The 24300-nt window shown below is 42.1% G+C and overlaps 1 protein-coding gene across 1 annotated transcript in view; it reads right to left on the bottom strand.

Annotated features, from left to right (window-relative positions):
• The window catches only part of TRIO (trio Rho guanine nucleotide exchange factor), a 335145-nt gene that overhangs the window by 181878 nt on the left and 128967 nt on the right, over positions 1 to 24300 (bottom strand). The window contains exons 4-8 of the mRNA XM_063086904.1: positions 21917 to 22109; positions 18901 to 19413; positions 17318 to 17440; positions 13222 to 13413; positions 5187 to 5318 (exon numbers count right to left, since the gene is read on the bottom strand). Coding sequence (XP_062942974.1) covers positions 5187 to 5318; positions 13222 to 13413; positions 17318 to 17440; positions 18901 to 19413; positions 21917 to 22109 — 1153 coding nt within the window. The remainder of the gene's footprint in view (positions 1 to 5186; positions 5319 to 13221; positions 13414 to 17317; positions 17441 to 18900; positions 19414 to 21916; positions 22110 to 24300) is intronic.

The raw sequence follows: 24300 nt of genomic DNA, 5'->3' as shown, positions 1-24300 counted from the left end.
GAAATGGATGCAGAAAGTAGGCCCTGAAGCCACAGCGGATAGGGGCAAGCCAAGGCCACGTGGCACTTCACCTTTCTCCCACTCCACAGCTACAGTGGCCAAGACCCTTGCACAGATGCACGGACACTTATGAAACAGCCTCACCTTGAATTCGAACACTTGGTATTGAGGCCTACAAAGCAACACAGGCATGCTCAGATGAAAATCATTTTTATGAATTTAGGTGAAAATCATTTCTATGAATTCAGACTGTCAAGAAACTGGAAGATGAGTTGGTGTCCTTAAAATAAAATGTTGAAAAATGACTCCTCTCCATGCTGTTTGTAAAACTACAGCTTATCTCAGACGTTTACACTGCCTCACCCTCTGATATGGCAGGTGATATTAGCCCCAAACTTGGTGGGCTGCAGCAAGCAAATGTCTAGAAGGTACAGGATGCTCCTGTTGCTACAACAGACAGGAGCAAAGTGGAACCAGGTTCACTAAAACACAGTAAAGCAGGTGTTGACATCTTGGAAAAAAAATAAAATGCTGGGAAAGTTTTCCACACAAACTTGTGTCATCAGAGACTAGAAACTATAGATACTGTCTAAAGAAAAAAAATTGTGGAAAATAGGAAGGAAGAGAGGGAGGGAGAGAGGACGAAAGGGAGAGGAAGGATGGGAAAGAGGGACGTCGGGAGGGAGGGGGCATAGGAAAGGAAAAACAAGCCCTGCTTGTGAGGACTCCTACCCTGAGTGACCTGCGCTGGGCGCGTGCACAGCCCTGGGGCGGATGCCTCCTCAGCAGCCTCAGGGCTGCAGCCGGGGAAGGTCAGGAGTGTTTCTCACGTGTGCTCTAATTCAGCAGCATCAGCCACTGGATCGCTAGGGAAGCCGGGCAGGCCGGAGATTCCCTATCTCTGGGGGTGGAGTCCTGCTGCATTTTTAACCAGCACAGTCAAGTTTGAAAAACACTGACTTAGGAAAAGAAAAAAGTCACTTCAAAAACGAAAGCAGTCCCTGCTTTCCCATCTTGCTCCCCCTCCCCTCCTGGTCTGGAGCAAATGAGGAAGTGAAGGGGAGCTACCTCCAGGCCTTCTGGGGAATGGGGCTATGGTGGATGTGGGTGTGGGGGTGAAGTCACCAGAATGGCTGGAGACTGAGCAAATTCACTAACCAACAAATAAACTAACATTAAGGACAATGGAAGCCAGGTTACTTGCTGTCTCAGAAGGATTTATACACATGGAAAAGGAAAGGCTGGAAAGAACCTAAGTTACTAGATTAGACATGGAAGTAGTAGTAGAAACACTTTTCAAAATATAGACACTGACAGATACAGGAGTAGTTTTAGATGTATGTGGGCATGTGCATGTACATTGATGGATGGGTGGATGGGCAGGTGGGGGCACATCCACACACTCACATTTCCTGACTCTGCTCAGAGCACATAGAAGCACTGATGTCTCACAAGCAAAAAGCACCCTGAGCACCCAGGTCTTAGTTTCTAAACACCGTATGACACTACAAGGAACTGTCTCATTTGGTGAGGTGGCTGATCCCAGGGGTGAGCAGGGAAAGTACAAGATAAGCCCGGAGCATCTTGTTATGCCAGAAGGTAAGGGAGTGCTCAAAGGATGACAAGACCATGTCAAAAGGGCAGAGAAAGAGGCTCTTGACCAAATCTGGACAATACCAAGCATCGGATTACAACCACTGAATACAGTAAGACTTCATAAATCCATACTGAAATAAATGAAGAGCAGAGGAGAGGAGAAGAGTGGAGAGGAAATACAGCTCTTCCCTACAGTAGAAAGCCACCTAATAAATATAGAAGGAACGACGGGGACAGGTGACCATCATCAGACAGCCGTTTGAGCAGTGGTGGACATGGACAGAAATCCTCAGTAGAAGTGCAGGCTGTGAGAGTCTGATGAAGAACGGGGATGGGTATTATATCAGCATATTTCCCCACAACATGCTCAGCAAAGACAAATTTTAAATAGTGAATGAACATTGGAGAAACCTTGCAGACACCAGTCTGACCAAGCAGATGAGGTTAATATCACCAGTGGAGGGAGGGGTCTGCACCCTGTGCCCACTGCTGTGACACCTGGGGAAGAACATGGACCTGCCAAGAAGGCATGGCCTGAGCCAGCCTAGGAGGAGACTGGCTGGGCTAGGAGGTGGAGGGCCATGCTGTAGAATGAAAGGCTTGTACTGTAAGACTGTCAAAGGCATGAAGGCAAGAAAAGACTACAGAATGCTCCATTTTGAAGGAGTCATGTTAACTAAATGTAGTGCATGCTGCTGGACTGCATCCCGAACCAGGAAAGAAAAGAGACATCTCTGGAACAACTAGGGAAATAGGAACGGGATCTGTGGATAGGATGGTCGTGTCATGTCAATGTGGGTTTGCTGACTGGAGAGAGGGTGAAACAAATGTGGGAAAATGGTAAAAATTAGGAAAGCTAGGGCCAGGAAATGTGGGAGTTCTCTGTGCTATTCTATCACTTTCCTATAGGGCTGAAATTATTTCAAAATTTAAATAATTTAAATTTTAAACGGCAAAAAAATTCACTATGTTCTATTGAAAATCCTTTCAGTTCACCCAGTTCAAATTACTGTCTCTTTGGCTGGCCTGTTAGCTCAGTCAGTTAGAGTGCTGCCTTGTAACACCAAGGTCAAGGGTTTGGATTCCTGTACTGGGCAGCTGCCAAAAAAAAAAAAAAAAAGTTACTGTCCTTGATTTTATAGCTCAATTGAAAACATGTTCTTAGGCTAAAAATTGTGGTTTAAGACCTTAGCCTGGGAGACTACTTCCTGTCAGATTATTTTGAATTATTAGTACCAATGTATATCAAATGAAACTACACCATAGGTAAACATAAGTTCCTGTGCCAAGATGCCCTGTTTTTATAAAATGTAAGGGTAACAATTAGAGATTCTGTACTTAGCCAGAAGTGCCAAGGGCAACAGGCAGGCTGAACTGGCCAGCTCTGCTGGCAGATAACCATGGTCAGGTCAAGGTGCTTTCAATGTAAGGCATGCATTTTCTCAGTTGGTCCCACAGGCAAAGGCTGTAGCCCAGCTCCTGCCAATCATCTTGTGAATGAAGGCTATTCAATGCCATCCTGTTCTGGTATGGGCATGCAGATGGCTGGCTGAGAGCCCACCACTGCAGTCAAGAGCAGCTCCAGAGAAAAGGATTCATGTGAGTAGGTCAGTGAAGGCCTCATTACAAGAGAGAACAACAGGGTCGTTCACTTCCTACAGCATTGGTTGAAATTAGATGATGTGCAGAGATGGTCCACTGGGAGCAAGAACTTGAAATAATTTTTAGAAGTCACATAATACTCATGAATCAAAGTGATAAAAAATTATAAATCTATTCAATTTTCAGTTTTACTATAGAAAAGGCAAGTTTCTAATAAACCAGAAAACCAAAGTAACTAAGAAACATTGCATGCAAAATTAAGGAACATAATAGAGGTGACTATTTTCTAATTCCATAGGCAACATAAAACAGTGCTAAAAAAAGGGGGGGGGGTCTTGTTAGGCACAAAGGTGACTAGAGAAACCATTAGATGTCAACTTTCATGGCAAGGAGGACTGACCACATTCTGAAGCAAATATAGTGGCACATCACACATCTGTTTAATTCACCCATGGACACTAGTGGGTTGAGAGACCCGGGCCCAAGGACATGACAGCGACAGGTGGTCAGTGAAGCGCAACAGGAACTGCCAGACTGAAATGCAAATGGACAACATTTTCCCTACAACTCTGACAAGCGTGGACGCAGCTCAGATCAAGGAAGATTTAGATTTAAACCCAGCAAGCATTAATTAAACATCTACTCGGTGCCCAGCCCTCTGCCAGGTGCTTTGAAACACATTCTCACTGAGGCCTCACAATGATCTTTCATGTTAACATAGATTTCCATTATAGACGCTTCCTATTAAAGGAGAATGGAGGAAACCAGGCAGAAAAATAAGCACCCACAGAATTCCTACCCAGTCCCCTCTCATCTCCAGGAATGTAACCGTTGTCATAAAGGACCCCTGGTCTGAAGGGCCCGATGAACAGGACGTGGCCAAGGGAGACATGTGTCACCACTACAACTCCCACGTGCCACAGTGCAAAGGCAGCAGAGAATACGGCCGAGCCGGCCTGCCTGGGCCCACATCCTGCTCCGCCAGCTGCTGACCTGACACAAGTCACTTCTTGCCTCTGTGCCTCAGTTTCCTCATTTGTAACAGCAGGGACAATAACGGTATATGCCTCAGAGCTGAGAGCATTATATAAGGTATTATATAAAGTTCCTACAACCAAACCTGGCAGAAGAAGGAAGCAGGAAATAAAAAAGGAATATATTAAATAAATAATGTACAGACAGCCCTCAGATCTGTGGGTTCCACATCTGGGGATTCAATAAATCGTGGATAGAAAATATTTGGGAAAAAAAAAGCATGTGTACCGAACGTATACAGACTTTTTTTCCCCTGTCACTATCCCCTAAACAATATAGTATAACAACTATTTACATAGCATTCACATTGCATTAGGTATTATAATTAATCTAGAGATGATGTAAAGTGCATGGGAGGACGTGCACAAGTTATATGAAATTGTATGCCATTTTATATCAGGGACTTGCGCGACCACGGATTTTGGTATCAGCAGGAGGTCCTGGAACCAATGCCCCTTGGATAACAATGGACAACTGTAATGTACCGTAATAAAGAAAACACTACACTTAGATTTCTAAAACAAATAGCAAGTAGCTTCACATGCTTGAAAAAACTGTTGTTTTGCAATCCAGACCATGAGGCTGAAGTAAGTTTCCCTCCTTTCTAAAAAGTTTCATTCAGGAAGATTAAATGGAGTTTGACTAGACTGAATAGCACACAAAATACATACCTCTTAAATACACATAGAGAAAAAGATTGGAGTTGTGTTTATTTTAGATGAAAATAAGGGAAATCTACATGTCATGCCCCATGAAAAGTCTGCTTGATGCCCACCGCCCTGTTTCATTTACTACCTACCCCCAAAGGAGCACCAATGTTCTACAATTAAACTGCAATTTAACTCAAAATCTATAAGCTTTTTCTGGGCTAGCCAAAACTTATTTTTCCAGCTTCCAGTGCTGTGATGCAAAAATAATGTTGCCTTGCAGTTTAAGTAAAGTTGGCCACTTACCTCAGAATAAGCAAGAGTGATATGTTCGTATATTCCCTGGTGGTGGTGAATGGCATCTTCTAGATCCTGCAGCTCCGACGGAAGGTCAACCTCACCACAGGCTTTACACCACGGATCCACGTTGCTCATATACTTGGAAGGTTGGAAAAAAAAAAAATTATCTCTATCAATGACAATTTATATTGAGAAGTGGGTATTTTATAACATGGTTTTGAAAATTAGGGTAGTTTAGGAAGATTTTAAGAATGTAACATGGTTAAATCTCCATCTCAAACGGCATTAATGTGAGTTCTCAAATCTGATTCCTGGACTCCATCCCCAGAGATTAGGTTGTGGCAGGATTGGGGCAGAGCCCACGAAACTGCATTTTAAATCAGTGCCTCAGGCACACCCCTGGAAAAACACTGTCCTGTACTGTCTGTTTTGGGAAACTTAGTTAACTTTCCCAGCCTGCCTTTGGATCTGCGTCTCTAACTGTCCTGTACTCCTAGCAACCGAGAGCAGAGACAACGCCTGTCTCCACAGCCCTCCAGCCTCAACCACACTCAACAGCAGGGCTCTGCTTCTCTGCAGAGCTGTTTTTCAGCCTTACTTCTTTCCTCTTACTTTAAAATGTTAACAAAAAGCTCAGGTCTCTGAAATCATTTGCCTAATAGGAGTAGCCAGTCCATTTATCTACCTTCTCAAAGGAAATTAACAGAGGAACTAAAAGGAGACCAAGCAAAAGTGTCCCAATCTCGCCTCAATCTCCTCCACTGCCCCCACCTCCCCACATTCATCAATAGCTGATAAATCAGTATAGAATCCACCAGTTAAGTAAGTGTCAAAGGCAAGTGTCAAAAAAGCTAATTCAATTAAGCCAAACAGACATCAACACATCTTTAAACTTAGCAGGGAAGGCAGAGGATGGCTATTTAAAATGCAGTAACTGACAGGAAATGTGCTATAATTCTCTTAAAGTGTAAGGAGAATAATCTCTCAGTTTAGGACCATAAATTAGACAAGTCAGCCAAGTAATAATTGTTTATGAAAATTCCTTTATTAGTACCATATTGGTTCAGAAAAACACCTGTATGCAAACCTCAGGCTTAAAGCCGATTCATGCAGCAGTGAGTGTCACCTGCCTGCAGGTGGTTGCCGACAGCTTCCAACATGACTGGACCCCTGAAAGCACAGGCGGGTGTCTTCAATACCTTCTCTTACGGTGCCCTGCTAACCCTCAAGGCAATGGAGGTAGTAATAAAATTACTTTATACCTCTCCGCTTCCCACATATGTACATACAGACCAACCCAACTTGTGGTGGTTCGACTTACAATTTTTTGACTTTACAATGGGTATATCAGGGTATTAAATGCATTTTCGTCTTATGATATTTTTGACTTAAGATGGGTTTATTGGGACGTAACCCCATCCTAAGTTGAGGAATATCTGTTTATGACTACTTAGGCACATTTCTGAGTATTTCTTGGGTGAAGTGTTCTATAAATGTCAATTAGGTAAGGTTACAGGATTCTAAGTACTCCTGAGCTCTATTTCACTGTATTTTCTTCCATTATTGCATTTAATACAAATCATTAAATTATTTTTAACTTTTTTCAAATACAAATTGATTGAGGTTAACTGTCATCATTAATAAATTGTCAGGTCCAAGTTAGGTATGATGGCCATTGAAAAACATCCCCTCCAAAAGAAAAGTTACAACATATTCCTAAGAAGAAATAAAAATGCTTCTGATAGAACAAGGTGAAAACAAGTTTTAGTTATATAATATTTCATAATGTAATGAGCAGACACAATTTAATTATATCAGACTGATATATCACTGTACAAAATCACTATTAAAATATTTTCAACTCCAATTTTTGAAGCAACCAATGAAGAGAAACATTCAAGAAGTTTTATATATGCCTGTAATTAAAAAAGTAAATAACTTAATATAATTTCTTAAAGTATCCTAAGAAGGCACTGATTATACTAACCTGAAAAAAGGTAGCCAGGTTTTAAATACATGGGGAAGGATGGTTTGCAACGTGGAGATCATGTGGAAAAAGGATTCTGCCCATCTAAATTTACTGGGTTAACAAAGCCCAATGATAGAAATAATCCTGACCATGGTTTTACAAGGACTTCTGCACAAGCATCATTTTTCTGTCCTTCACTGACAAGATGGCAACACTAGAATCCAAAGGGCAAGTTCTAGGCTGTCACTGCTCTGCAAAATGCTGAACACCCAAAGGCTCAGCAATCTCCCTTCAGAGATCCAAGGAAGAGGATGCTGACAGGTATTCCACCAAGAAAAAGCATTCTGAAGTCATGTTTGGTGTCAAAATTAAACAGGCACCTACAGAATAGACCGTCAAACCCTTTTAATAAGATAATGTGTACTGTGACTGGGGGTGGGAGCGCTGGTATGTCAGGTGCCAAACTTATCTGACCTCTCTAAACAGTGTCTCCCCCACCACCAGCCCAGCACACACACACACACATACACAGACCTATTAACATCTTGATAAATACAGTTTGGGATTGCAACACTGGGGGAATCAGAAAATGGCTACTGTCCTCCAGTGAGATCAGAGCAGCCAAATTAGAATTTGATGCTTTAGATGCTCTGTAGATCAAAACATGTCAGCACCTGGCTAGACTGGGGGTAAAGACAGGAGAGAGCAAGGGAATTAAATGCAGCTCCATGAATTCAAATCAGGAGGCTGCCTCAGAACTGGGGATTCTGTTACTAAGCAGAATGGTGATTTTTTTTTTTCTTAAGGGTTGCCAAACAGAAGATAAAAGGAGTTTGGATTAGCCAGTTTGCAAAATTGAGGCCAGCAGATGAGCGAAGAGTGACTGATACATACAGCCTCAAGAGGCGAACTTGAATAACTAATTGGCAGATTTGTTTTCCTAAGCATTTACTCCACCACTCTCCATCTGCTGGGGTGGGGGAGTGGTGGGGCTCCAATCTTCCAGCCTCCCACTACTCAGAGTGCTGGGATCTTCCAGGCTGTGAGTTTCATTCCCACCCTCTTTCACCCCCACTATCTCGTGATGGAGCCTCAGCAGAGCACAGGTGCTCAGCCCGATTTAGGAGACAAAGAGATGGAAACTTCCTAAAACACGAACTTTTAAAATATTTATTTAGGACTTTCTCCTCTTTGGAAAAATTGGGACCACTTGAAAATCAGGCACTGAACGCACCCCCCCACACACATTTGAATTCAAACTTCAGAGTTCTTGCTTTTCTTATTTCTAATTTCTTCCTTTTCCTTTTCCTTTCATCATGTCTACTCCCTCTCCTAGGTCCCCACCTCCACCCAGGGAAATCACAGGATAGACCAAACACTTCCACTGGTGAATCCAGCCCTGACGGCTCCAATACAGAAACTCAGAGACGTCGGGTTCACCCTGAACCAAAACATGCCAATGACCACTCTAAATACTTTAAATCTGTTTTCATTAATACCCCTTTTCATTTTTGAAGTACACAGGGTACTTCAAAAAGTTCATGGAAAGATTTTGTGGGCTGGTTGGTTAGCTCAGTTGGTTTGAGTGCGGTGCTGGTAACCAAGGTTCCAGGGTTCAATCTCTGTACCAGCCAGAAGCCAAAACAAAAAAAAAAAAAGAGAAAGATTTGTATTATTTTTTAATTCTATTTTCCCACGGACTTTTTGAAGAACGCTTGTTTTTTTTTTGTTGTTGTTGTTGTTTTTAAATCCCAATTCCTTTCTATTCCATGAGAATCTTTGTTTTGTTTTTACCAAAAGTTGAACTAGGCCTAGGCTTTTAATAAAAATGTTCATGAAAAAAGAATATACACAAAGTGAAACAAGATTAAAATGGGAACAATTACATGTGTCTTATCTGCCTTAGTAAGTCAAAGGGAATAATGAAGCAATACTCTTGTTATTTTCAATTTCAACAGAGGCCTATGATAAAATTATCCAATTGATAACTACCATCTGTCACATTTATAGTAATGTTACTTCTAAAATTTGTTATGGGGCTTGTTGGTTAGCTCAGTTGGTTAGAGCACAGCCTTATAACACCAAGGTCACAGGTTCAGATCCCTGTATCGGCCAGCTGCCAAAACAAAAAAACAAAAAACCTTGACATCTGAAATTTTTTATGGAAAGTGAAATTTTATAAGAATTTTAATGTAAGTGCAAAATAGTTTGTTATTAGGTCAGGAACTGGAGACGGAGTCCCGGACCTCACAGAAAGTCCCTGCTTTGGGAACATGGACAATGGTCCCCCATCACCAGCCCCCTCTACTCCACTGGGCTGGTTTAAGGATGAAATGAGATTTCATGTTCAAGGGCTCTGTAAATGTTACAAAACTATACAAATACCGGTTGTTACCTTATTTTTGGCTCTTTTCAAAGTACAGAAGCCCTTAAAGGCATAGATAAAAGATTTATGGTTCACTCTGATGGGAAACTTCTATCAGCACTAACAGAACTTTCTTCAGAGATGGAAACCTGTGTCAGTGCTAAATGCAGCAGCCACTGGCTACATATTGCTGCTGAGCATGTGAAATGTGGATACAATGTAGCTCTAGATCACTGTTTTTAACAGTAAAAATTGGAGATTTTAAGGTGCAGTAAAATTAAGTCACTTCTTTGTTTCATACAAATGTAATTCTAACAACATTTGCTGTGGAACCTTCCTAATATAAAGGAGCTGTCCAGCAGATATGCCACATGACTAAGAAAAGTGAAGGGTGGAGCCTTTAAACACACCCACTAGTAAAATCACTAACATTGCGGTGTCTCTGTATTTGTGAACGAGTATTCTGATCCCACACATTCACTGGAGATGATGACATGAGAGAGAATGGCAGACACATCTTTGGAAGGCATAACATCTATGAAACAGCATTCTCATCTAATTTTAAACTTCAAGATTTAAGTTTACAAAGCCATAAGCAAATACCAACTCAAGAATACCTACGGAGACAGAGGGTAGGCCTTGGTGTCTCAGCTAAGAGCTGTAAACCTCCCTGAGAACATTAGCCATGGAGTCACGTATTGGGGCCCTATGTCCTCTTAATCATGAAAACTGCCTGGCTAAAGAGGTGGCTATGATGGAAACCTAACTTATGATGTCCAAATTTCTGGTACTTTCCAGATTGAGCTTACAAACAGTTTACACATAACTACAAGGTAAAGCATTTAAAAAGAGAGAACAAAGTTGACCTATTTTTGTGATTGCTCTCCTGGGAAGAGGAACCTAGTAGATGTGATCTTCCATACATCAGAATTCAAGGATCTTGCTTTTATTCAGTGAGGGGAAAAACACATATATTTTTGCTCGAGAGTAAGGAGGTACTCTCTGAAGACGTCCTAATGTTCCACCTGCACGTTTCAGTTGTCTAGGTGAGGCCTCGTTGCTTCATCAGGTCCAGAACGCATGTGGGGCCCCTCGTCATTGGGATCCTCTCTCCCTAACCAATTTGGCTTCTTCTCTGGCCACTTCACATGCACTGAGACCTCAGGCACTGTTTACACATGAGCACATGAAATTATGTTCAGTAATGTATTAATCTACTTTAGTTTCTTTCAAATACATAAATCATAGCCATTCATTTATCCAAATAAAAACATCTCAGGCTCTTGCAACTTTGCTGCATGTTTGAAATGTTTGATCATAAGGCATTGGGTAGGAAATGCCCATGGCACCACACTTCTAGATTATTTTCAGGCAAGTCAGAACGGCAATTAATCTGTTGGGTTTATTTACAACTCTGAATCCCACCATGTTCGGAAAGAGATTTTCTAGATGTTGTGCTTCAGACTATCTTCCATCTACCCAAGCAGCTTGTACAAATAAATGCATTTATATTATCTCAAAGTCAAAATAATCAAGTACGTATCTACTCTGTACAATGATAAGGATCAGAGGTAGCCACATTATGAAGACGTTATCATTATTTTAAAAAACTGTTTTTGTGTATAAGCTTTTGTCTCTCTTTTATCATAAAATTAGTTGAATGCATAAGGTTAGAAATCAGAAAAATCCTTACCACTGAAACCTGAAAGTTCCCACGCACAGCTTCTGCATGACGCTAAAGAGATTTTCTTCTCTTTATGGTTTGCTCAGTTTCCTCTCTTGCTTCACACATTAAAGGTTTCTAAAGTTGAGATCTCTGCTAATTAGTGTCTCGTGCAACATTCTGACTACATTACTGAAATCCCAGGCAAGCTGGGGCCTCTACCTTACCTTTACTGACTTCTTCACTCTTCAACAGAGACTGACTCTCAATAAAGGATACTATTTCCTTCTTAGAAGCATCAGTGTAAATCCCTATGAATGCAGTTTCCCCCAAAAATTAACCCTGAGAAAGTTATAGCAACATTTTTCCTTTTAAATAAAGCAACCACTTGCTTTTTCCCCATAAATCTGCCTTCCTAGTGGCTAAAATTTCCTGTGCTCTTCTTCCACACCTTGAAAAGGTCCTTTGCTGTGCAGCACACCTTCTACTGAGGGAGTCCAAGTCACGAGCACACCCTCCCCTGTGCTGCCTTCCCAGGGTGTTCCGTTGAGCAAATTTGCTGGAGCAGAGGTGTGTGGAGGTGTGGGGAGTGTCACGGGCATCCATTACATATTACCTGTTACACAAGATATTTTGGAAACAGCACATCAGCAAATGAAGCTAATATGAAGTCGGAATCAGAATCCATACAAATAATCTAATAATTATGAAAGACGCTGATGTAAGAAAATAATCTAAGTGATTTATTTTCAGAAATAATTCAGGCCCAACCCCGAAAGTTGTCTGACTGGCCCAGCCCATTCCTGGGGGGTCACTGAATTGATAAAGTTCTCCTTGAGTTGGTAATGAGTTACCAGCCCTCTATTGTTATCTTCATTCCCTAATGTTTCTCCTTTCACAGGGTTTCAGTGGGCATTTTTCGCAGGCTTGTCCTGAGCCCTCAGACAAAGAAATTTCTTACAAGCGGTTAATAAACTGGGGTAATCTTAGACGTCATCCAGGAAGACTGTGCACCCTGATCAATGAGCGGGTGGAGGCAGGGACTTGCGCACTAGGAATTAAACTGCTGGCTACAGCCCTTTTCCATGTGCCTGCTGTTCAAACACCCAAGCCTTTCAAGGCCGTAATTAAAGTCTCGCTTTGCTGTACCTCGTGTCTCCGTGTCCATCCTTTGGCCTTGGACGGGTGAGGGCATTTCTCACAGCTGTAGACTACCTGCCCAAATGCCATTTTTCCACTGTTGCCCTTGCAGACAGAGCCTCCCTAAGGCCGTGGAGGCTAAAAAGCTAGATCAGCACTCCCCCACCTCCCAGGGGCATGGACATGCACCCCAATCCTGGCTAATAGGAACTGGAGCTGGGGTGGAAGAGCCTTCTGGAAAATGGTTCCCCGAGGAAGTGATGGGGTGAAGGCACCTCCCGCTGTCCAGGCGAAGGCACCTCCCACCGTCCCTGCCTATGGAGGAGTGGGCGCCTGGAGCTGGGAAACAGGTTTCGTGAGCACGAGGAGAGGCCAAGCAAACCCGAGAGAAGCAGACTCCAGCCCTGACCCAGTTGTGCAGCTGGAAGTGCATGCACCTTGCAACTTCTTGTTTTGTGAGAAAAGCAACCCCCTGATGTTCAAACCACTGAGAGGAATTCTGTTACTTGCCGCCGAAGCATCCTAATTGGCATAATAAAGAGGTAACAATGAGTAGGAAGAGGAGAGGAGAGGAGAGGGGGAGGAGGGAGAACAGCAGCTTCCACTTATTAGTGTTTACCTAACAGATGATCACATTTACATGCTAACACAATCCTCCCACGCAGATATGGTTATTTCTACTTCACAAATGGGAAAACTAAAGATCAGAGAGGTTAAGCAACTTGCCTATGATTGCACAGCAAGGAGTTAAGAGAGCTGGGATGTAAACTCACCGCTGAGTACCTTCAGAACTCACAGTAAGTGCTACATAAAGTCCTCCAAGGACTTGGCGCACATTTCGAGATTCCTGGAGGAGGAAACACTCTGGTTACCACCTGGTGGGCGAGGGGTTCCAGGCACTGACCTTTTCAGCCTTCTGGTGGAAGATGGAGGACATGTCCAGCAAGGTGCTCCGCTCGTCCAGGGCTGCCGCAAACGCCTTCCACTCCTGCTCCAGCTGATTCGCAATCTGTTTGATCTGCTGAGAGGCGTAGTGGCCAGACTCCACCAAACGATTTGCCACCGACATTATGCGGTTTATATTTACATACACATTCTGCAAAGGGGGCAGAACATGAGGGCTGGTTAGGGGAAGGCAAACAAGTTCCTTTCTAAGAAACCCACAGAGCACTTTCTAAAACACTAAACATTATCATATTTTTAACCAGGAGAATCACCTGGTATATAGTATTATACATATGTCCTCTCTGGATTTCCATAAACTCTAAGTGCTGGTTTCAATTTCTATTTTTAAAACTGTAAAGTTACAAATCGACTAGCTGAAAGCAAAATTGTCAAGCACAAAGCAATCAGATACACAGTGGGCGCACACAAATACACTGTCACTCACTTTTTGGCCTCAAATGCTGAGAAGGCTCCAGATGGCAAGCCTACTGACAAGCAGTCATGCAGAACTGAAGGAACTGCCACTTCAGTTTTTAACTAGAACCCAAAAACTAAAAAATATGGACTTAGCAACCAAAGGCTACTTGTGTGAAAACAAGCTCTCTTTCCTGCATAAGCCTAAGTCATTTTTTTGGTGCCAACAAAAAAGTCTTCTGTAAGTGGATCCACTTTCTCCCAAGAATATGAATTGAGGTAGAAACACAATAATGCTATGTTCAAATTGTAAATAAAGCTTTTCTACTCTGTCAAAATTCCCATCTTCAAGTCCACCAGTTTACTATAAAAATAAGAATGTGAGGACTTAGAACAAAAAAGAAAAAGTAAAAAAATAATCTCCCCCGCTTCTTGCAAAGCAAGTTCTCTTTATGGCACCTGCCTTTCCACCTTCAATCTTCTCTAAGGCTCAGTTATTACATGGAAGGCGGGGGGGGGGGGGGGGGGATACACACCTTCAACAAATCCCATGCTGTTGTTCTTCACATATTTGTGATTTCTGTCACCCCATCAACACGCTGCTCCTCACTATGGGTCCCCCAAACCACAGACACATCTTTGGCTCCTCCAGGCTTGCCCTGACAGAATTACTCAATCTGTCCCAACTCTTCTACACTTTTCCTCCCTTCTCTCCCTTCCCACCACAACCCCTCTGGGCCAATCTCCCACTGCCTGGCACATGGACCCCTGCGACGGCCTCACTGTCCCTTGGGTTTCTGCAGTCCGCCCAAGTAAGCGTCCTAAAAATCTCACTCACCCGTTCTCTCTATTCATCCTTTCCCTCTATTTCTTCTTCTTCTTTTTTTGACCGGTAAGGGGATCACAACCCTCAGCACAGTGTGGTCTGCACCACGCTCAGCCAGTGAGCACACCGGCCATCCTATATAGGATCCGAACCCACAGCCTCAGCGCTATCAGCACCGCACTCTCCCGAGTGAGCCACGGGGCGGGCCGTTTCCCTCTATTTCTGACCCAAATCAGAACTTAGTGGAGTCGCCTCGATCTGCAGTTAGAGAGTCACAGGACCCCAGCCTCTGAGTTACTTTTCTGGGCTGCATCTGAAGGCCAGAATTACTAACAGACAACATTTGTCTCAAATGGAGGGAGAAAGGGTACCCAGTGAGGCTGTGACAACCAACGCCTCGATTGGAGAGAACTGACCTCATGGCCTGTGTGACATTAATGCTCCATTACCCTTTAAGTTAAAAGCAATGCCTCCCTTTCTCACGTGCATTCTTTCTCTCCCTCCCTCCCTCCTCGAAAAGTGACAGGTGACTAGATTTGGTAATTTCGTTTTCTCTGTGTCCTTAATGAGGAAAAGCCAACCCAAGCGGTGTGTTAGGAAGAGCAGAAGAGGCCCTCTGGTAGGATCTAAGAACTGCCCATTCGGATGGTTCCACTGTGGGAACCAGTGATTCGTCATGGTTCATACTTAGATTCTGTTACACTTTCCTGTATTACTTTTATATCCCAGACAGATGGTACCAGTCTGTGTGTGATACTTTTTCCATCTCTCTGTCACTTGTTGTAGTATGGCCTAAGTACTCCTAAATAAGCAACTATACAAAATATGGCAATGTGCGATTCCCTACAGTCAAAGGACCTACACCTACATTCTTATCATCACAGCTTTTATAAATATCTGTCACAGTGGAAGGAGCACAAATTGATAATACGTTTTCTTCAAAGATGGTCAACTTTGTGTATTGGTACTTTTTTTTTTGTCAAAAATTGTTCAAAACACTGTAGACAGTAGTAGATGGAGTAAAGGTTAATAGGTCTTGTTATGCATAAATAAATGTCACAGACAGACAGTAAGGATTCATGGAAGCATTTAAAACAAGCGGCATGACAGGTCTGGAAAGTTCCCCCAGCAGTCATCAATCAGCCTGGTACGGAACTGCCACATACTTTTTAAATAAAAATTTAACTTAGAAAAATAATAAAAGTGTATTGTAGAAATAAGAAAATATACTAAAATCTAAAAACAATAGACATTACCCATACTTGTAAGAGATTCTTACCTGCTTTAACTGTATTTTTAATTATATTAATAACATAACTGGTAATAATTACCATTTACTGAGGTCTTACTCAATGCTTAGTGTCTTACATATCTAGAGTAAATGAAGTATGTAACACCATGGAAGGCAGCTACTATCTCCACTTTATAGATTAGGAGATTGAGGCTCAAGGAGGTTGAACAGCCTGCCCAAGGTCACAAGGTCAACAACAGAGTTGCATTTAAAACAGCCATCTTCATAACCCACCCTTCTGTCTTCCACACTCTGCCTCCTATTCTCTTGACTTCTAAATCTAAATCAACGTCACTAATAAGGTGGGGGCAGGGAGTATACGAGTACATTTTCTGTTCATTTCTAGGATATATTTTAATATTTCTAGTTTTTATAGTATGTGGTATGGTGAACTGAACGTGCCCTTTGCCATTAGTTGAAGTTTCAGAAGATTCTGAAAATTTGATAGTAACTCTTTAGGAAGAAATCCTTCTAAGAAATCAGCCCCACAGCTCTCCTTATCTATTGTCAGATTTAATGATTTAAACTGGAAATTCTCTTTACCTCACACTTTAGAACAGATATAAAAATTATTGTTTATTACAACGTTTATATTGCTAAATCTTATCTTTGAAACTACCTAAATTGTAGCACTTAGTTGATCAAACTTTAATTAAATGGCATCATAATGAATTAACTTAAACAAAGACCCTGCCTTCATATCACTTTAATGCTCTATAACAAACGTTACAAGGTTTAAAAGTAGTTAATTCTCACAAAGCTGACTTGAAGTCCCAACCAAAACTGCTATACCTGAGGAGGAAATTTCTAGAAACTTAACTGTCTATAGAAGCAAGCAGAAATCCTATAGAACAACACAGAGTTTTATCTTAGTTGCATTAACTGTAAAAATGTAACAAAAGTGCTATTGAAAACTCAATGTTTTTGGTTCTTTGCGAGGTAGTCCTACCATGACCCCTACCTGGTCTAGAGGACTCTGAAGGCAGCACAGCAACAGGCCAAAGGCGTCAAATGTGTCAACCTCAGAGAGCCAGGGCATTCCAGGCAAGGCTGAAGGCCAGAGCTCAGGCCTTCAGTTCAACATGGAAGGAAATCTCACGTTTGAGGAGAACTAGAGTGTGTCCTAGAGGTAAGTAGCAGGCTGGCTTCTTTCTCCCTCGTGAACAGCAGCCGGCATCAGCAGTCTGTTCAGGACACTCACTCTGCCTCAGAGAAGCTCTTCGGGAGCCCCTGCAGGCTCCTAAGCAGCAGAACACAGGAGCCAGCATCAAAACCACCTACGCTGAATTAGCCAAGTAAGCGGTTCAAGTTTCACTGGCTGGTTTGTTTCCTTGCTTTCCATTTTTGTTTCTTTATAGCTTAAGATACTTAGACACTCTAACACTAGAGTACTCCCTATGTGTGACGGTCAGCTGCTATAATCAAAACAGTGCCTCTGAAGGCCCACACTGCCTCCTATGAGTGTGCTGGTATGACATCTGCTAAATCCCATGCCAGGGTCCATCTGTCCTGACCATATCTTACCATACAGTTCATAGCAAAGTGATTGTGCTGCGTCTGAAGCTCCATTGCATGCGGGTGGCTGGTCCCAATCTCCGTGTAGCTGTTTAGAAACAGGCCTTTGTTGTGTGTGATCCAGTCAAACATCTACCAGAAGGAAAAAGACAACCTAGAATCACTCCAGAAAGAGAAATGACTGATGCAGGCCCAGGGACGGGGCTGTACCAAGAAAGGGTGACTTCCTTTTTCTGACCATCTCCCAGGCGTTTGGACTTTCAGGATCTGCAAGAAAATCTTATCTAACGTGTTCCTCATACAGATGAGGAGTTAAGAAGCAGGTAAGTAAAGAGGTATTCAAATCCCCCAGGCTAATTAAAAACTCTCATCTTTTGACTCTCAACCAGCCTCCTTCCCCTACTAAACTGCTTAACTTGCTCCTCTGCTCTTTAATTAAAGAGCCATTAGGTGAAATCAGGGACTTAAAGGTCTCCAGATAGGCTTTGCGATGCCCACAGATTACCAACAGTAATGCCAATGATTGAAAGATTATGCTCTTTCATGCAAGAAGTATATAGAAGTCTATGCAAATACATACAATAAAATTTACCGTCAAAAGCAAAAGGACTTGGGAAAAAATTTAACGATGACACAGCTCCTAAGGTTCAATGCAGATGCTACTTGGACAAGAATGTCAATTAAGATGTTCACAAGGAAAACATTTAAGAAAACAGAAATGACTACCATTAGCACTGTCATTGTGACTTAAAATAGAATAGCAGAGATAGTAACCTGTTTTTCTAGTAACTGAAAGGAAGAATTTCTACTACTTAAAACAAAGGTACACTGAAAGATTTGTTCAAAGCTTATCATATAATAATACTGGATTGTCACCTTTCAAAATTTCCTTTTATATCAAAGATTTCTAATGCAGTTTTCTACTTATAAAAAAATTCAATAAACCCCCAAATGATTAATTCACCCATGTTCATAGCTTACAACACATTCCTATAAATAAGTATCCTGTTTTCACACTGCTAAGATTGAATTAGCCAGTAATTGACAAGAATTCACTTTGACCAGTTGGTTTGTTTGCTGCACAAAAATAAAACATGAGACTACAGGTAATTATTGCCTGTATTAGCCAGAAACTATTATTTTTAATGTATTGCTCACCTTTTATTTAAAAAAAAATAATAATAGATGTGAATGATGTTCTGTCACTGGCTTTGTATGAAGGAAGAGCAGGTATTAGCAAAATACTTACATGATTACTGCTTTCAATAACATAATCCTATGAAATTCTCACTCTTTTAAGTGAAAAATATCATTCTTGTCTATCTTACAGGTATTCTAGACCAAAACATCAGTAACCTTAACTCGAAATTTCTAAAATAGCACTGTATTGCACAATGAGTGAAACTGGAAAACTGATGTCATTGCTGTCTCTGCACTGACCCTCGTGGGTTAGAGCAAACACAGTGGGCGTGGTCTTACCACTCTCCCCCTGTCTTTCCTTTCACCTGACCATGCCGGCTGTGGCTGCCTGGACCCGATGACCCAGAAGCTCCCCTCCCTGTCCAACTTGGTGCATGTTTACCCCTCTTTACCTTCTCTGCATCTTGTTCAAACAGCCTCAGCTGGAAGCACTGGTCCAGCTTTAGCTTGCGTACATGCCACATCTGGTGCAGGTGCTGCCGCGTTGAGTGCAGCCTGTCCAGCGTGGCAGACACCCTGGGCAAGAGGCTTTGCAGGTCCGCGTTGCCTGAGCCCGAGTTCTTCTTGGGAAAACTGTCACTGCTCTGAATCCTCTGAAGCAGCTTCTGTCCCTCCAGATCCAAGTCCTCAATGGGGGCTTTAATCACCTTCTTCTTCAGCTGGGAGTGTTCCTCGATCATGTTCCGAGCTCCCTCCAAATCCTGAGGCAGCTCCTTCTTTGCGAGGATGTCTTGCAGTTCCTCCAGCCGAGACAGCATGTGGGTTGCGTTGCTAATGTAGTCCTCAAAAGCAACTCTGATTTCAATCCATTCTTCATGGTTGTATTCCAGGCAGCCATCAAACTCGGGAGTGAGCTGAGAAGGATCAACTACTTTGGTAAGGCCTTCTAAAGAGACCATATTTGTCTTAAGGGAAAAAAAATCATGTATGAGAAGATGAACCAATTTTATATAGTCTTAATATAATGCAATTTGCAAGGCTTAGTCATAGATTTTCAAAGTTAAAGTAATCTATTTATAGAAAACATAACATACCTGGTTCTGGCCCCATTAAAAAAATGTAGATGAAAAAAGAATTATCAGTACAATGAAAGATAGATCCATTAGAACAACACATATATGGTAGCTGGAATACCTAAAATTATAGAATCGTGCGTATTTCATGAGAGCTAAGTTAGATTTCTTTCCAAGAACATGGAAATTAACCCACTATCTTAGGTGCATTAAACCAGAAAATATGTTAAATTGCAAGTACAGAGCAGAAATTTCACTTTCATCAATGTATTATTCTGCCCATTCTTTCTCATTCACACCATTCTATCATCTCACTCCCAGTAGAAAACTCTGTATAGGCTCCTTACTATGTGCTATCACAGTAACATCTTGCTCATGGGATTCAAAAACACTTTTAAGTGCCATCTCCCTCTAAGTACACTTATTTATGGGCTACTTATTAAATGGCAAATGTTGCTTCAACCAGACCACCCTCATCATTTATCTGTCCTACCCCCACTTCCCATCAAGTAACAGATGATAGAATATAAATAACTTCTAAAAAATTTAGAAAACTATCCAAGGGTTATTAGCAAGAAAGCTGGCAGAGGCTCTTTTTTCACAGAACTAAAAACACAGGGAATGTTTCATTCATTGTAATAATCTGCTGTGATTTTGAGCAGTTAAGGTGTTGCACATACTCTGCAACTGACAAACTTTTAGTCAATTACAGTCTAAGCAAGAAATCTTAACCTCACCCTATCAGAATGTGAAGCAGATTAATATCAGTATTCTGCTTTAAGAAAACATGGGGGTGGGGTGATTAAGTGAAAAGACCAAAGGTAAAGGGAAAAGAGAAAAGAGTTGTGGCCTAGAACCAAAAGATAAAACAAAGAATGGCTGGTTCAGCCCCAACTCTGTCACCTCCAGCCTCAGAGAGACCCAGAACTGGAATCTCTGTGCTGGTTGTCATGAAAAACAGCAAAACGCAGCAGAGTTAGAAAGAGGGACTCCTCTGAATCCAGCACTTTCGCCTAGTGTTCCTGTGGGCCCACTCCTGTCTCACTTGCTAGATTGTCAGTTAAGGGAGACACATGCTCACAGACAGGGGCCAGCAGAGTGCTGAGATGAAAAGTCCACAAAAACACTGGGGTGGGTACCTTTAACAGCCCAGAGGGAGAGATCAAACTAGACTAGCAAAACTTGCATGAATTTTATCGCCAAATCATAATTTTTACTTAAAACATGTATAATTAAATACAACAGGCTTTAAATTCTGCATTGAGAAAATAACTAAGACCCAATAAATTGTCCTCCAAAATCACTCCTTATTGTGTATGAAGATAAAGGCTTACTGGTTTCATCTTTCACCTAAACCTCTTGACAGTAGTTTCAGAGTTAAAACTAAATTCAGATTTCAGATAGAAACACCAGTACTATGGAGATTTAAAATTAAAGTAATACATATGTGAAAACACTTTGAAAAATATAGCATACAACCTAAAGATTAAGTATTACTACTGTTTGATGTGTTTAATATTACTACTGCTGTTTACCTTAAAATATATGAATACCACCACTAAAACCTAACATTTGGGCAGAGCTGCCAAAAGAAGCAATCTATTCAACCAAAAGGTATTATTTATTATTATAAAATATTTAAGTTTTATTACAGAATAGAGCATGAACCAAGTTTCAAGCTGGCAGGAATACTTTCTTCCCATAATCATCTCATTAAACTAACTGCATCAAAAGCCTTGAGAGAACCTTGGTAGCTTAAGGAGAAGAGGTAACCTTGGAAACGAAAAAATAAGTTTGCAGGCTGAGGTTGGTTTTTTACAATTGTCTGAAAGACTGCAATCTTCTGTGCCTAATGAAATTCAAGACTGTGCATAGTTTTTAAGGAATACCTCCATTTTCATAACTAAGAGACCTAACACATGAGATAAATGACAGACTATTCTCTCTTATCAATGACAGGATGAAACTCAGTCTCTTTCATATTTTTCCTTCAGGAAATCTGAAATTGGGAGATTCTCCCTAACATTCCCTCCTCTCCAGGACTGAGGAAATGATAATGAATTTGCAGTCATGCGAAGGGTGTATCAAGTGAAGTACGAGGAGCAGGGTTTTCTTTCCAAGGTCAATGTCTTACACCTAAGCCACCCCACCACCCAAATCCAAGAGAACTGAAATGTAAACCTCCCTTGGGTAAAACAATCCACGAAGAAAACGAACACAACTTTGTTGTTTTACACAATAACTAATTTTGCATATCATGTGTACTCAACATATGCCGTTTCTTTTAATATGTGGTTTTAAGAATCTATCATCAACCTTAAATGGTGAGGATATGTCAGTGTTTATCAAACCATGCCTATTGGTTTAGTGGGTCTGGCTACACAGGGGAAGTTACCTCAAATTCAAATTTAGAACTGCCAAAATTAGTCCTCTGTTTCTGCCAGAAGTTGTCTGGCTTGATTATCAGAGCAACATGGATGCAGCAGGGGAAGGACTCCTGCAGGATCTTCAGCAGGGGCTTGATGGAGTCCCACTTGGAGCCACGCATGTCCACAATCACCGTGAAGCCTCGCTTGCAGACCTCCTCACTGCAGAGAAAGGAAACACAGGCTGAGGACATGGGGTGCAACAACTCCTGCCCCGGTGTGCCACAGACGCAGTAATCCTACTCATGTGCATGGGGCTCTCCTCTGGGGAGGGGAGCGGAGGAGAGTAAGGAGAATGGGCATGGATACCTGGAACCAGAAAGGGCTGCTGAGGAGCAGCACTCCTCAGTCTCAGCCGAGGAGCCCCACTCCTTCTCGCCCTGCTCTGGACCATAAAGAATAGAACAGGACTATACACGCTTTGAGGAACAATAATGTATTGAAACAGGGCTCAACTTCAAAAACCTTTAGAATTTTAATTCTATTTTTGCATCTATTTTGCCAAATCTATTTTGCATCTATGGTTTTGCAGTTTGTCTTCTCTTCAGAAGGAAAATGATGGCCACTTGTGCCCACTTGTCTCACCTTGGGAGTATTAACTGATCACACACAATCACCCCGTTAACTCCTAAGGGCAAGGTTCCTGGGGGACTAAGCAAGTATAAACCCCAGACAGCGTGCACAGCCCAGGTCGGGGTCAGATCCAAGACCCATAAGCAGCAGTTACATCTCTGGACTCCTGGAACCACAGGCGCTGGAAGTGACACCGCCACCAGTGTGGCTAGCAACGGTGAGAACTTTCCAATGTCTCATTTTGTTCCCTTCACCCTATCCCTGGACCTTAAGCTATCTTAGCGGTTCTCCATGTACAGTCCACCCACCCCCAGAATTTCTTGGCACCCTTCTGGTGGGCTCTGTGGGATAAATCTAGTCTCACAGCAGTGCTCAGACTTTGCCTTTTTCACCTGGTTGCACTGATGGTGCCAGGGCAATGGTAAGCAACACTGCCGACCATTGGCACAATCAAGGCAGTGCTAGGAGTCATTATATTCTTCCTCTCCATGTTCTTGCAGCTAAAAAAAATAAAAAGCCAGCTTCTAATTTTACTAAATCTCAACCTCTGAATTCATGGGAAACACATACAGTGCACAAGTGCAATCAAGAATAAACAAGAGGCAAGATGTCCTTAAGTCTAACTTAGAGAATACATAGCCTCACTTGGTTACAACTCAGTGATACCTGTGGAAGCTTCCCAATGCACCCCCAGCTAAGGAACAACGGTGATCCTTACTCTTACACGTGGACTCTAACAGTCCCTGCCGGCTACATCAGCTCCTGACATTAACCATGTAACGACCACCTTCAAGAACCTTACGAGGTTTTCACCTAACGTTAATGTACTGGCCCATGGGAAAGACGTTCAACATTTTTCTGCCTCAGGTAATCATCCTGAAAAACTAGTCTGTGTTAAAAACTCAGAAAAATAACTGCTATCACTAAGAAATATTAAAAAAAAAAAAAAAAACCATGTCAAAATTAAAATAATTTCACGCTGTCTAGCACAGGATCCCTCTCCTCCCCCCTTCACCCCCCCCCATTCTCTTCCTTATCTTGATTTGTACCGTCAGAGTTACTGGCATTTCAAGTTTCAGATGCAAAGTGCATTATGAAATCCACATCAGAGTAAGAGGGTATGTCATATAAATATTCCAAAACTGTCTGTCAGTAGAACCAATCATAGGAACATGGCATTTAAAGCCATGAAGAGAAAACAGACTGATCCAGCAGCCTAGACTACCACCCAAACGCTGAAAACTGCTTAGGAACGATGCGACTAACTTCTGCTAACCACCCCCATATGAATATGAACTGAAAACAACACTTGGCTCAAGCGCTCTTTGTGCTATCACTGCTCCTCCCCATCCCAAGTAGGTCCTCGGCCACGATTCAGGTAACATAACAGGCAGAAACATTGTTCGTTTTCTGGCTTTCTTCACAAAAGCCAGAAGCAAATGAGACTCCCATAAATGTCTTCTCAAGTCACAGAAATTCAGCATTCTGAACCTCCTTGGGCTCTAATGGGGTTGCAATCCTGAAGATTCCATTCCATAAAAACTCCAGGGCTCCAAGGGTGTGGGAACGATCGTGGCCAGAGCACAGAGGAGACAGTGCCTGGATGCAGAGGGCTCTGCAGAGGAAGCCTGCTGCCCCGCTGAAGCGTTCTACTCCAGATCCACATATTCTGCTACCGAACACCAGAGGCAGAAAACTGCAAAACCAAAGCAACATGTTTTCTTTGTTTTTCTAGCTGCTGTTTGGCAGACGGCACTTTAAGCATCAGTCTTCACCATAT

This window comes from Cynocephalus volans, chromosome 2, assembly GCF_027409185.1.
Source record: "Cynocephalus volans isolate mCynVol1 chromosome 2, mCynVol1.pri, whole genome shotgun sequence".
Lineage (NCBI taxonomy): Eukaryota > Metazoa > Chordata > Mammalia > Dermoptera > Cynocephalidae > Cynocephalus > Cynocephalus volans.
The sequence above is the reverse complement of the archived record's forward strand: the minus strand, read 5'-3'. Positions and strand labels throughout refer to the sequence as shown.